This window comes from Ovis aries, chromosome X, assembly GCF_016772045.2.
Source record: "Ovis aries strain OAR_USU_Benz2616 breed Rambouillet chromosome X, ARS-UI_Ramb_v3.0, whole genome shotgun sequence".
Lineage (NCBI taxonomy): Eukaryota > Metazoa > Chordata > Mammalia > Artiodactyla > Bovidae > Ovis > Ovis aries.
Window position 1 is genome coordinate 84,878,094 of NC_056080.1, and position 13,891 is coordinate 84,891,984.

Genomic DNA, 13,891 nt, shown 5'->3' on the forward strand with positions numbered 1-13,891 from the left:
CAAACCTGCACCCTCTGCAGTGGAAGCACAGACCCCCTAACCACTGGACCACAAGCGAAGTCCCTTGTTTGTTTACAGAAATAAATTGAAGTTTCTAAAGTTGTTAGTTTCCTCACATAGTTTCAAGTTCTTTTAAAAGAATGGAGGTTTTTGATGCCTCTATCAAGACGAAGGATTGACTATAATAAAAACACGAAACTCATTCTTTAAATTAAGTCCACTGAGATTAGTTTTAATAAAAACGATGGCTCCAGGTTCTTGAAGGTCATATGCAGTAATGGTTACATAAACCTGGGGGAAAGGCTCAACTACTCGCTATTGATGAGTTGGAAAGTGACATCTCCACAAACTCTCAAGAATATCTTTACTTTGGGTAAGCAAATTGTAAAGAAACACAAACTGTCGGCCCTATACGACAAATATTCTTTTTCTCACTGTTCAATTTTTTTTTTCAATTTAAGGAATTAAAACAATTTCCTGTTTCACTGAACAATTATTTTCTTTTTATATATATACATCTTTTTTTCAAAACTTATACTTGCCTTGATATGTTCCAGCCAATGAGTAGATTCCAAACTGGACAACCAATGAGATTCTTCCACATTAGGATAAACAATGTCTTTGACTTTTTTCAAAGATTCCCGCATAACATGAATGTTATGAATGTCTAAGAAGAAAAGTTCGGCGTTATGATACACATCATCACTTTCATATCCTCCTCCTGTTGCCTAAGAAACAAGATATACAAAACAGTAAGTTGGGTTTTCTATTTCTTCCATTACTTAGACAAATATTTCAAAGGTTATTAGTCCTCCAAATCTTAACCTAAAACTTTGTAACTTTGATTAAATAATTGATGTGACTCGACTTCCTATCTGACACTAGGCCTCAACAATATTAGTCACACTCTGAGCTGGAAAAAAATGATGGGGAGCTGGCAATTTCTTGGGAATCTGTATTTGCAAGAAAAAATCATTTTCAAAATGTTCCCTAATTACTAGCTCTTCTTCTGGATCTGGAAAGGCAAGAGCTGGTTCTGAATGGTTCTCATCTTCTATCTGATTTTAACAGTACTCCAAGGGCAGGCTCACATGGGACACGATGAGCTAGAGGAAAAAGACAGGCTTTAGAGACAGACCCAGGTGGATAACTCAGCTTCAGCCCCTCTTTGCTGTGCAACCTGTGGCAAAGCACTTAACCTCTCTGAGCCTCAATGTTGTCTCTTGAAGAACAGGAGATACTACTACTGAGGTCTCCTAAGATTAAAAGGAGCTGGGCTCTATAACAGCTAACACCACCCACCATTTAATGAGCCTCTCTGACATCCCAGATATGGTGATTCTTGCTTTACATCATTGTACCTAATTGTTACAACAATGCTACAAGACAGGTATTACTATCTCAATTTTGCAAATGAAAACAGATGCTATTTAACTACCCCCAAAGTCAGAGGTAAGCAGTAGAATTTAAGTCATCTGATTTCAAAGCCTGAACCTTTTCTAGTGTCCTGTGACTGTCCAGGTGCTATGCAAAAACATCAGGGATAGTGCTGCACATGGTTGGTCCTCGAAGGACAAAAGGTTTCAAGAGGAGATGAGATGGCCGCCACCTGCCATAGTGCCTGCCAGCATCAACCTGTCAGGGTGGGCGTCACTTCCCCTTCACAGGGTCGTGAAGATGCCTGTTTTCCACAAAGACAAAAAGAAATGCTACAATTTTGTTTAGGAACTTTGCTGATTTCTGCTCAATGTTTGAAAATGCCATGGAACACATGGCCCCTGGCCTTTAAAGAAAAGGTTAAATCATTCAGGAACCTGTGAAGAAAGCAAGAAAAAATGGAAGGATGCCAATTAACATCATAAAAACATATGAATATGTAAACTCACAAGGTAAGTAAACAGTCAAAGCCGAGGACAGACAAACCACATGCCTGCCACTGCCACAGAAAACCTCTTCTCTTTTTATTTACAACAATTTGTAGCTCAGGACAGAAGGGCCAATACATCCTACAGTTCTTTCCCAGGGTTAGTCACAGAGAAGGTTTCCTGCAGTAGAAGTAAGGCTACCTACCACTTGAACTTCAAATCTGGAGACCTATGTACAAGCCAGAGGCCTTGATCTCCACAGACTCCAGGTGAGAAATTGTTATTTACTTAAATAGTAATGTGTTTTTAAAGCTTGCTACAAATAGCATCAGTAGTAGATAACAAATATTCACTTTGTTGTTTTTAAATAGCTATCAGCTAACGAATATACACGCACATGGGTCACATTTCAGGGAATAAAACCTTGTAGCTGCAATCAGAGGTCACAACAGGAGTATGCCTGTTCCACTGTGAACTAGCTCTGCAAGCCTCTCACACAACGACACACATCACCTTCCCATGGACACGTGGCATGTGGTTTGTAAACACTTACTGATTTTTCAAAGACATTCCGAATGCTGGAGTTCCTTTTTTAAATAACTGAAGATGATACACAGAAAAAGTAATAATTCATTGCCAAAGTTTCTGCCAAAACAGACATTAATACAGCCCCACTTTAATTCATCACAGGGTGCTGAATCTTGTCTGCCTCTGGGTTTTGTTTGTTTAATTTAAAATGCTTGTTACATCTGGGGTTGTAAATTTCTAAATATCCATAAGGGCAGAACAATTAGGTTCAAAGAGAAGTCAGAAGGGTAAAAATCTATTAGTCAAGCACAGATTGAGTTACCAAAAGTTCAAAATCTCCAATTCAGATTAGTTTTGAAGTTTTCTTTTCAGTTCTCCTCAACAGAAAAGAACAACCCAAGTTACCTAGTACAACATGCAGACTGTTGCCATGGATACAGATGGCTAGAAAGACACAGCTGAGAGAGGAGGGGACCCTGAATGTGGTTTTTAAAGACTGATGCACAGATTTTTCAAGCCTAGGGTTTTTTTCCCATAATATTTTCCTTCCTTTCATTCCTAAACAGACTAGACACACAGGCAAATTTCCTGAGTCTTAAAAAGGCATTCAATAATTCTACTGCTACAAAAATGAGCTTTAGAGTTAATATGATAAAGGTATTCATTTTATGCATTTTATATACCTTAAAATATCTGTTCTAAATACCTCATTTTAATGTTATATCATATCTGTTTCAGGCTAAATGTATACATGGAAATACTTCATTTTATGCATGTATTCAACTCTGAATTATACATGAAAGATAGCAGAAATATAAAGGTAAGGATAATACAAAAAGATATTCATATGTGGGCTGAATTTACTAAACATTTTCTTCTAATTCCTAATCTACTGATTGATTTCACTGCATGATTGCTTTATGGATAATTTCAAAATCATTTTCATTACCTAAACCCAAATCAACAGCAGTAACAAACAGCTGGTCCAAAAATACACGAGGGGCAAGGGGCTCCCCAGGAGTAAAGGTGTCAGGTGCACGATCTATGAGCAAATAATTGTGAATGGCGCTCCATACACACGCCCATGTAGAGAGACATTACAGGGTTTGTTTAGGAAACGACCACATCTAGGTGAGTTGCTTCAGGACTTGTTTTGCTTTCAGGCTCTTGCCTTATGCTTTCAATAATGCAAGATGCCAGGTAAACGACTTCGGGATAAGCAAAATATCCAAGATGATGAAATGTAAGCCTACATCTGACCAGCAGCAATAAATCTGAAAGTTGGGATGGGGCAGGCCCACTGTGAACATGTATAAGTGACAACTGGCAATGAAAAAAGGAAAAAAAAAAGTTGAAACTGAATGTCAAAGGTATTTCTGAGTCTGGGACCATGTCGTGCAGGGGCAAACAGCCTTCGCAGCAGCTGCTGAGGGGCCCTTGCAGGCAACACTGCCTTATCACTTTACTGTAGGTGCACTCAGCATACTCTGCGTAAGAAGGCCAAGGAAACCCCAGAGAAAGAGTTATCTGAAAACATTGACACCAGGGCTTCCCAGGTGGCACTAGTGGTAAGAACCTGCCTGCCAATGCAGGAGACATAAAAGACCCAGGGTTCCATCCCTGGGTTGGGAAGATCCCCTGGAGCAGGGCACAGTGACCCACTTCAGTAATCTCACCTGGCGAATCCCATGGACAGAGGAGCCTGGCAGGCTAGAGTCCATACAGTCACAAAGAGTCAGACACGACTGAAGTGACTTGGTACGCATGCACAAATAACTGTAAAATTCATATACATGGAGCTCCTCATTTCTTGGATTATCTCATATAATTGAGAACACACATTTCTGAGTATAGAGACAAGACTGCTTAGATAAAGCTACAAATTTAGGATTTTAACAATTACAGCTTCTCACAATCCCCACAGATGCCTCCCTAGTGTATACACTGAGAATGACATAGTGTTGACATTGAGGATGACCGTCAAAAGCCTAAAGGGCTCCAAAGAGATTCTAATACATGCCTGAGATCTCAGCCAAAACTCAAGTTCATTACAGCTCTAGACTTGCCTAGTTTATCAAAAGTTGATTTTCATTTGATTTTTCTTTATGTGTACCATTTTTAAGGTCTTTTTTGAATTTGTTATAGTATTGTTTCTATTTTATGTTTTGGTTTTTGGCCATGAGGCATATGAGATCCCAGGTCCCTGACTGGGGATCAAACCCACACCCTCTGCATTGGAAGGCGAGGTCTCAACCACTGGACCACCAGGGCAGCCCCCTTCATTTGATTTTAAGGAAATCAACTTTTCATATATGTTATGATTAAAACTACTTTCTACCTTAGTGAACTCATTTCCTGATCTAAGCAAAGTTTAATGAATTTAAATCCACATGTTGACAGCTCATGACAACAACATTCATGTAAAACACTGCACTCTGTATATAAGGTAGAACCACGTCATGAAATACACTCACCTTGTTTGCCACTGCATTGACATTGGGTCTTGCATCATAGATCGTGAGTTTGTTAACTTGTCTGTTTGTCTCCCTGATGACGTCGAGATATCTCTCATCCTCTTTATTTCGTTTACCACTCATACCAACAAGAGGCTGACTGCAACGCACAATGACGGTCTTGTTTTCGGGATGGATCCACGACAGCACCTACGGTTGGTTCAGAAATTTTAAACCATCAAGAAAACAACTAAATCTCAATTAAAACCATAAAAAAAAGAGAGCCCTAACAATCATGATGAAGTGAAACTGATTTTGCCAAAACAGGATGTTTGTTCACCTCTGATTTCCCTGTGTGCCCAGAAACACATGTTTAACCGTTAGGACGATTCAGAGCCAATGAGAACAACTAATTGCTTGACTAGTCTTTTCTCAATTTGCACCACATCTAAAAATGTTAAATGCTAACCTAAAAATAGTTACATCACTTGAAATAGAAAGCTTCAGACATTTTATTTTAGTCTTGCAGCTTGCACCGGATTTGTCATCACCCAGAAACAATTTCAGTAAAAGGTGAGAGGTAAAGGAAACCAGCCCTGGTCCTGTCTCTATAATCTCATGTCTGCAAGTCATTTTCCCAATAGTCTCGATTCTAGAATCTAACACGGAAAACCCAAAGGAAGCAAACAGAACCTCAGGACAGCCATAGAGCTGCCAGGGTCTCCATAACGAAGCTTGGACATCTGCCTCCTGGGAGAGCCCTTCAAGCTTTTTCTCAGAATCAACCTTCTCTAATTTTACACACAAGCCCAGCACACTTTGCTACCTGGTATCTCAGCTCATAGCACCTAAGAAACAAGATCTGTAAAAGGAAGCTAACAATGTAACATAGCCAAAGGTACAGAACTGTCCACTTTCAATGACTGAATAGTTTGACAGGTGAACTCTATCTGAATAAAGCTGTTAAAAGAAAAAAAAAAAACAATACAGGAGCTGGGAGGTAAGCATGGTGGGTGACAGCATGAGCTCTGGGACAGGCACACCTCTTGTGGTGGCTCTGACCTGGGTACTGAGCTCATGGCCTCTTGTCACTTCCTTTCCCTCTTTCATAAAATATGGAGCCACGTGATGGTGTGGCACTGTTGGGAGGACAAATGGAGAACGCATGGACCCAGCAAAGGGTATAAAAACCCATGAAAATCAGGCACAAAAACCGCAGAAATGTTCGCGCTCACTTAATACAAAGCCAAGTACACTGTCATCTTTGAAGTCACCTCCCCACTCTGGCAAATTACAGGCATTGATGTCCATAAAAATGGCAGTGTATAATAATATAACAGGTTAGTGAGAAGAGATTATATGGTAATATGAATGAATACTCATTCAACTGAGTCTCTGTACCTGCCAGGGCCCAGTCAAAATACCACTGTGGCCTTGACTGAGAGTCCAAAGGCTCAGGACTGCAAGCCTGGGTACAAGCTCCATTTTTTAATCTACAGTGTGGAAGTGAGACGTGCCCACCCACCTCCCATGGCTTGGCCTCCAAGAGAGAAAAGAAGTGAGATCACTTTTACGTATCTATATACTTTTTTTTCAGGTTTACTGAGATACACTTGACCTACAACAATAGGTAAATTTAAGGTATACAATATGTTGATTTGATACAAGATCACTTTTTTTTTTTTCTGGCCACACCAGGTGGCTTGTGAGATCCTAGTTCTTTAACCAGGGATCAAACTTGGGCCCTCAGCAGTGGAAATGCAGAGTCCTAACCACTGGACCACCAGGCAATTCCCCAAATGAGATCACTTTTAAAAGAGCAAATTGCTGCATATACAAGACATTTATTATTTGACAAAGACCCTCATTCCCCAGTCCTCTCTGCTCTTCTTCCCCACTTCTCTCTGCTTGGGAGATTTAAGACTGGAATCAACAGGCCATGTTAAGAAATGCTATTCTTATGAGTTGTTTTACCTCTTACTTGCTTTTTCTTCTTCTTTTCTACCTTCATAAAAAGGATGCTTGCTATATAGCTGGACCAGGTACAAATAATATAAACTTCACAACATCAACTACCATGAGTGCTTTAAAAGTATATGCTATTATATTAGGCTATTCTTATTGAAGTTAATATGTAGAAGCCATAAATAATTAATAATGTACACAAAGATTTAGCCACCAAAACACGGTTTATAATAGCAAAAGGTTAGAAAGAAGCTAAATGTCTCACAATAGAAAACTGATTGACTCCATATACTGGCACATGAGCAGAGAGTCAACAGTGTGGAAGCTTCTTTCCAAGATAAATGCTAGGTAGAAAAAGCAGATTGAGACACAAACCACAGAGTAATTTCTTTTTTTTTTTTTCAAATAAAAATATGTATGCATAGAACAAAGTCTGGAATGACATATATCAAAATGTTAAGTGTGGTCCTCACTAGGTGGCAGTCTCCGTGATCTTTAACAGTATTTTTTAAAATGTCTAAAATAAATAAATATATGTTACTTATATGTTACAGAATTCAATAACATTAAAACCAACCTGTTGGAGAACAAAGGAAAATGTACCCATTTAATGGGAACATTAATGTATATGGGTTATTTTATTATTCAGTGATATTTTATAACACCATACATCTTATTTATGGATAACATAATAAGACTGCTTTCTCATCAATTCTTTTTGTATGTTTATGAGTTTTTTTTAAAGAACTGAATATCAAATATTAATGATTTACTATTAAAAAGGAAATACATTTCCTGGGTTACATTCAAGAGTCTGGTGATTAGGAGTTATATCTGAAAGAGTACATCATCCATTATTAGATATTATTAAGCACTGTAATCTATAGAGAGGGGATGGAGAGTTTAGCCTTAAGTTTTTTTAGGAAAAATAAATGCAAATCGGTGCCCATCACAAGGTAAGGAGGATCAATAAAATGGCTAAGTAAAAAGCTAAGCATTCTATTTGCTCTACAGTGGGTTTCCATTCACTCAGAACTGTGGGAACTGCTGGATAAACATGGCAGCCTGAGCACAGTGGACTTGGCTCAGTTGTTTCATTTCCTCTTCTGCCCTTAATTGCATGAAATTCACACACACGTACATGTGTACTCACATGTACTTTTGACACAGTAGATGTTCAATAAATACTCATTGAATGAAGGAGTGAACAAAATGAACCCACACTATCCTAACCCTTTCTCCTGTGGGCAAGGCATGTCTTAGCTACACAGCTGGCCAGAAGAGGGGTGGAGTCTGTGGCTATGGCACAGAAAAGTATGTTTCAGCAGAGCAGAAGAGGAGCGCACTGGTAACTCTGCTTCATTAGCACAGCATTCTAGCAAAATGAGCTAAAGACCATAATTCCAAGTATAATATATGCCTCATGAAGATATGAACAGACACTTGCCCTTAGCGAACCAAGTGCATTTTAAGTTACAATTCATATTATGCTGCTGCTGCTGCTGCTAAGTCGGTTAGGTCATGTCCGACTCTGTGCAACCCTATAGACGACAGCCCAACAGGCTCCCTCATCCCTGGGATTCTCCAGGCAAGAACACTGAAGTGGGTTGCCATTTCCTTCTCCAATGCATGAAAGTAAAAAGTGAAAGTGAAGTCACTCAGTCGCGTCTGACTCTTAGCGACCCCATGGACTGCAGCCTACCAGGCTCCTCCATCCATGGGATTCTCCAGGCAAGAGTACTGGAGTGGGTTGCCATTGCCTTTTCTGTATATTATGTTGATACTACACAAAAGTTTCACACAAATATTCTTTTAAGGACAAAAATGTCTAGATTTGGAAGTCAAAGGTGACATAACATTAAAGTTTAATTTCCTCAACTTCTTTTTTTTCAAAATCAAAAACAATATACTTATTATGAGATGCCCTGAAAACTAACAGAGGGGAAATATTCTCTAAATTTTTAGTCAATATGATTTATAGACACTTTAGTCAATAAGATTTATAGTGCAACTCATCCATAAATATTTAAGAACCGAAATACTACTTTATGAACTAGGTCCAGTGATACTGTAACATACTGTTTGGGTTAATCTGCACTTGTCTCAATATTGCTAATGGTTTGAATGCAGCTTACAAACGTGATGCAGATAGATGAATCCTAATAAAGGTGCTAAGTAAAAGCCTGTAATTACAGGCTCCATAACACAGGGTATTTCTAGTGTTGTTTCTAACGTGTCAGCTGACACTGACCAAGAGCCTCACATCTGTTAATCACTGTGCTACAAAGAGAGAAGCCACAGAGACCCTGTCCTCCCCTCTTCCTTCTCACCTGGTGTTACCTGTTCCCTCTCCTATATAAAAACTACTTGAGTTCATGCTCTGTCCTTGACTGCAAGCTTCTAGGGGGGCAGGTGACATCTTACTTCTTTCCCTATTTGGCCTGCTGCTTTGCACTCAGAAGACATTTGATGATAACTTGTGGGACTGAAATTCCAAAACAGCCTTTCTCTGAATTACTTGACTGCCATTCTCATGGCACTCTTTACAAAAGACATGAATTGCAGTACTCACTGGAATTCGGTTTCGGGATCGAAAAGTTGCAACTCTCCTAAGATCTTCATCAGAGGCACGATACGGAACCACCAAGAGAGCTGGGTAAGTGTCACACAGTTTGTAGCACTTATTAATAAAAGTGATTCTCCAATGGTGATTGGGCAAGCCCTGCAGGAGAAAAGGGAGTTCATGTCAACACGGAGGACTCCTCTCTGGGTCTGGCCATCGCTGGGTCTCCTTTCTCCTTTCGAGCAGAAGGCAAACGTGCGTCTGACAGCAGAGTGATAACACTCTACTGATTCCCAATAAGGGAACCAGATCGGTAATCCAGACAACAGAACACAAGACAAAACACAGGTGGGCTCCAAAATTCTAAACTGTCATTGATAAATGCAAATTCTGTTCAACTTGAGATCTTCCTTCATTTCATGCCAAACTCTTCTCTACTTCTTGTACAGAGAAACTCAAGCTCCCCCCCCCCCCACTCACTCACACACCTTAAAGAAAAGTACATTGTGTAATCTTCATGTGTGTCTAACTGAGGGTAGAAAAGCTATCAGGCAACTTCTACCCCCTACTCAAAACAGGGAGAATACTTCAACCTGCTCCAAAGTAGAAAGAAGCTAAGCTTGTAAAGAAATTCACACTGTATGTCATTGTCAATGTATGGCAAAAACCACTACAAGGTTGTACAGTAATTAGCCTCAAATTAAAATTAATTAAAAAACTAAATTCATAGAAGGGAAGTAAGGAAAACCCCTCTGGGGAGGCTCATTTTTGGGGGATGGGTGATTGCCCTATGGCCTGTGTGACAAATAGAGTCATCTGCATTTGAGGCGGCCTGCTAGTGTGACAGGGACACACGGAAGACATCTTCCATCCTACCGCCTACTCACAAAATTGGATCTAGTGGGGACAAGGTCCAGAGGTGCTAGAATAACTCCCTCCCCACACTCACAAATACAGAAGTACACACACAAAAGTGAGCCATGTGGGTGCTTGTTCTGGGAACAAGCATTGTACCTTGTCTTTAGGTCTGGCCCCATAGAGTCCAGACCAAGCAGATGAGTCTGAAGTCAAGTCCAATTAGAGAGTTACAAGTCCCATCAGAAAGGTATAAGAAAAAAAGATGGAATATAATGGCAGTCTAGAACAAAATACCTTCAACAGTTCATATATGCATGCAAGCTTAAAAACAGGAATTGTTTTGCTTCAAGCTAGAAGCTTTGACCTACAAAATAAGTCTTAATACTGTCAATAATACTCCAAAATTAAGGTACAAATAGTTTAATGCATAACACTACAGAGGTCTCCAAAACATGCAAGATGTTTCAATGGTCCTTCTTCTGCCTCCATATATAACCCAGAAGACAGGTTATTAATGAGAGGTATACACAGCCTTTGAAAATGAAATAGTCTAAAGCTAGCAACAGGGCATACTACTTCATATATGTGCTCCAGAGATAAATTTCCACACCTGCATGTCTGATCAAGACTAAACAGGGAACTCAGCCAAGAGGGCTTGTAGTGGAAGTGGTGGCTTAAAGGTTCTCAAGTCTGGTGTTTTGTGATTTGACTTTATACTCACTGGGCTTGATTTGATTCTCAAATCTAATTTGACAAAACTTCCCAATTATTTTATAAGCTTTATAGAACGAGATTTAGGAAAAATCTCATCACAAAACTCCTAGCTGTCCCATGATTTAGTTATAGCAGAGGTCAAAGTGCAGCTCTTATTCCATAAAAGGCATGGGAATCTTCTTAAAAATGCCAGGAGACCTTCACCTCTGAACAGCAACAATACTCAAAGCCTCCTACTTTATTGTTGCAAATAAACATGCACATGGGTAAAGTTTACTAAGAGAGCAGTAAAGGCAATTCCCATATACAGTCATCAAAGCTTGCCTGGAAAAGTCATCATTACAGTTCTAATTCATTTGAATCTCTAAGCCAAAATGAATATAACTGAAATCTAACTGCCAGTAATAGTTACGCTCCCAAACACATAAATACATTGTGACATCAATTCCTGAGTAGTAAGATATAGAAGCTTGGCTTTTCTAGACTCTGAGTATTTGATTCATTTCATGGACAACATATAATGGATGTTCTTTGTGTAGTGGGAAGAAAACGAAGTTAGCCATGCAACTGTCAATGCAGCTTCAACATGGCCCTGTAAGAGCTTGTAGGCTTCACAGTACTAGACAGACAGAATAAGCCATGTTATACTACTGCTAGGAAAAAAGTATTTAGCAAGGGTGTTGCTGCTGCTGCTGCTGCTGCTAAGTCACTTCAGTCATGTCCGACTCTGTGTGACCCCATAGACAGCAGCCCACCAGGCTCCCCTGTCCCTGGGATTCTCCAGGCAAGAACACTGGAGTGGGTTGCTATTTCCTTCTCCAATGCATGAAAGTGAAAAGTGAAAGTGAAGTCGCTCAGTCATGTCCGACTCTTAGTGACCGCATGGACTGCAGCCCACCAGGCTCCTCCGTCCATGGGATTTTCCAGGCAAGAGTGCTGGAGTGGGGTGCCATTGCCTTCTCTGAGCAAGGGTGTTACTGATTCTCAAAGAGCATGACCAAAGGCATATATCCTCAGCAGGCACATTTGAGATTCTTCGTGTGGTACAATATCTACTGACTTACCTGCCTTCTGTATTCTTCAACTGGATTATAAACGGTCCATCCATCCACGTTAAACTTTTCTTCATTTAAAAATGCAAATATCGGCTAGAAAAGGCAAAAAAAAAACAAAACACAGAATGTCAACTTCAGTGTAAAGGAATTAATACTCTACTAATACCAATACCACAACCTTAGATTTTTATTTTATTTTTTACCAGATTTGCCTACAATGAAATAACAACCTAATACTTTTTCTTCTTAGTTTTTTTAAACATTTACTTATTTTAATTGGAGGATAATCACTTTACGATATTGTGATGGTTTTTGCCATACATCAATATGAATTGCCCATTAAGCCAGAAATAACAATGGCAAATTCATGCTGGACTTATGCTACCCTCTATCTTGATTAACCATTACTTTTGAGACCACAGTTTTCTATGACTAAAACATGACTTTTTCTTTTTTAAGTTTTTTTTGTAAATTAATTTATTTCTTTTAATTGGAGGCTAATTACTTTACAATAAACATGACTTTTGCTGGTTTGTTTTCAAAGTGCTGTTGCACAAAAATCAGACTTCTAGACCCAAAAATGCCTATCAATTTTAAGCAGTATTAGCAATCAGTCAGGTAAAAGACACTTTAAAAAAAGAAAGAAAAAGAAAATCCAGCAATGATTAGTAAACAGTGCCACTGTCTCAAAAGAGACCAGTGATGCATTAATCTATTTAAAAAGAGACAGAACATTAGGAAAATTCTTAATTAACTTCTCTGTGAGTTCTGAATCAATGCCCTGATCTCTGAAACGACACTCATCTCTTCTCTATGCTCATTCTCAAGGTGACATTAAGGAATTTCATGGCTTCAAATACCATCCATACCCTGGATTCCTAAATATCTATCACTCTGCAGCCCCACTGTGATCTTCAGACTTGGCCACACAAGTGACTGCACCACAGCTAGAGGACTGGGATGTTCACAACTCCCACCCAATCCTGCTCCTCCCAGTCTCCCCATTTCAGCAGATGCCAGCCCCATCCTTTGCACCTTGGCTTATCCTTATCACTTCACTGCTAGCACCCTGGTTTAAGGCTCTGCCACTTCCACTTGGATTATTATAATAACACCTCCTAACTCTGCTTTCATCTTTACACCTAAAGTCAGAGTAGTAGTGGAACAACCTAAGTCAGCTCAAATCCTTCCCCTGCCCCCAAATCCTCCTGTGGGAGCTTTTCATCTCACTTTGGGTAAAAGTGGAAGTATTTGCAAAGCCCCTGTGGCCTTCGCCATCTGGCCACGTCTCCCACGATGTCTCTGCTCCTCTGCTTCGTCAGTCTGCTCCAGCCATGCTGGCTTTTAGTGCTGCTCCCCAAGAGCACTAAGTACACACCAGTCTCAGGGCCTTTGTACCTGCTGTTTCAGTTGTCTGGAATCCTTGCCTTCATGGTTTCCTCCCTTATTTCTTTCACATCTCTGCTCAAATGTAACCCTAATCAACGAGCCTTTCTCTAACACCCTACAGAAAAACAACACACACCCTCCATCAACAGTACCCCTCATCCTCCTTCCCATTTTATTTCCATCACTTGTGACCATTTGACATGTATTTACTTGTTTGTTACTGCTGGACCCCTACTGTCCTCTAGACCATGGGCTCCGTGAAGGCAGACACTTGCTTTCTTCCCATCCTCAATCCCCAGTAACTGAACAGTATCTGGCCCACATAGGTGGAATACATATTTCTTGATCAAATGAAGATGGAGAGCTTTACACAGCCCCTGCACAAGCACTTTCTCTGGGGGCACTTTTCCTCTAAGTCTCTTCCTTCCATCCATCAGCCTAAGGCCTCAGGTGCCCCTGACCCCGTTATAGAGAATTATAGAGAATTTCTGGAAAATCATC

At 39.9% G+C, this 13,891-nt stretch overlaps 1 protein-coding gene across 8 annotated transcripts in view; it reads right to left on the reverse strand.

The window, feature by feature from the left end:
• The window catches only part of MTM1 (myotubularin 1), a 90,281-nt gene that overhangs the window by 15,232 nt on the left and 61,158 nt on the right, over positions 1–13,891 (reverse strand). For all 8 annotated transcript variants that reach the window (XM_060407485.1, XM_042241598.2, XM_042241600.2 and 5 more), the window contains 4 exons: positions 12,011–12,094; positions 9,384–9,533; positions 4,868–5,056; positions 543–728 (listed from right to left, as the gene is read on the reverse strand). In XM_060407485.1, coding sequence (XP_060263468.1) covers positions 543–728; positions 4,868–5,056; positions 9,384–9,533; positions 12,011–12,094 — 609 coding nt within the window. The remainder of the gene's footprint in view (positions 1–542; positions 729–4,867; positions 5,057–9,383; positions 9,534–12,010; positions 12,095–13,891) is intronic.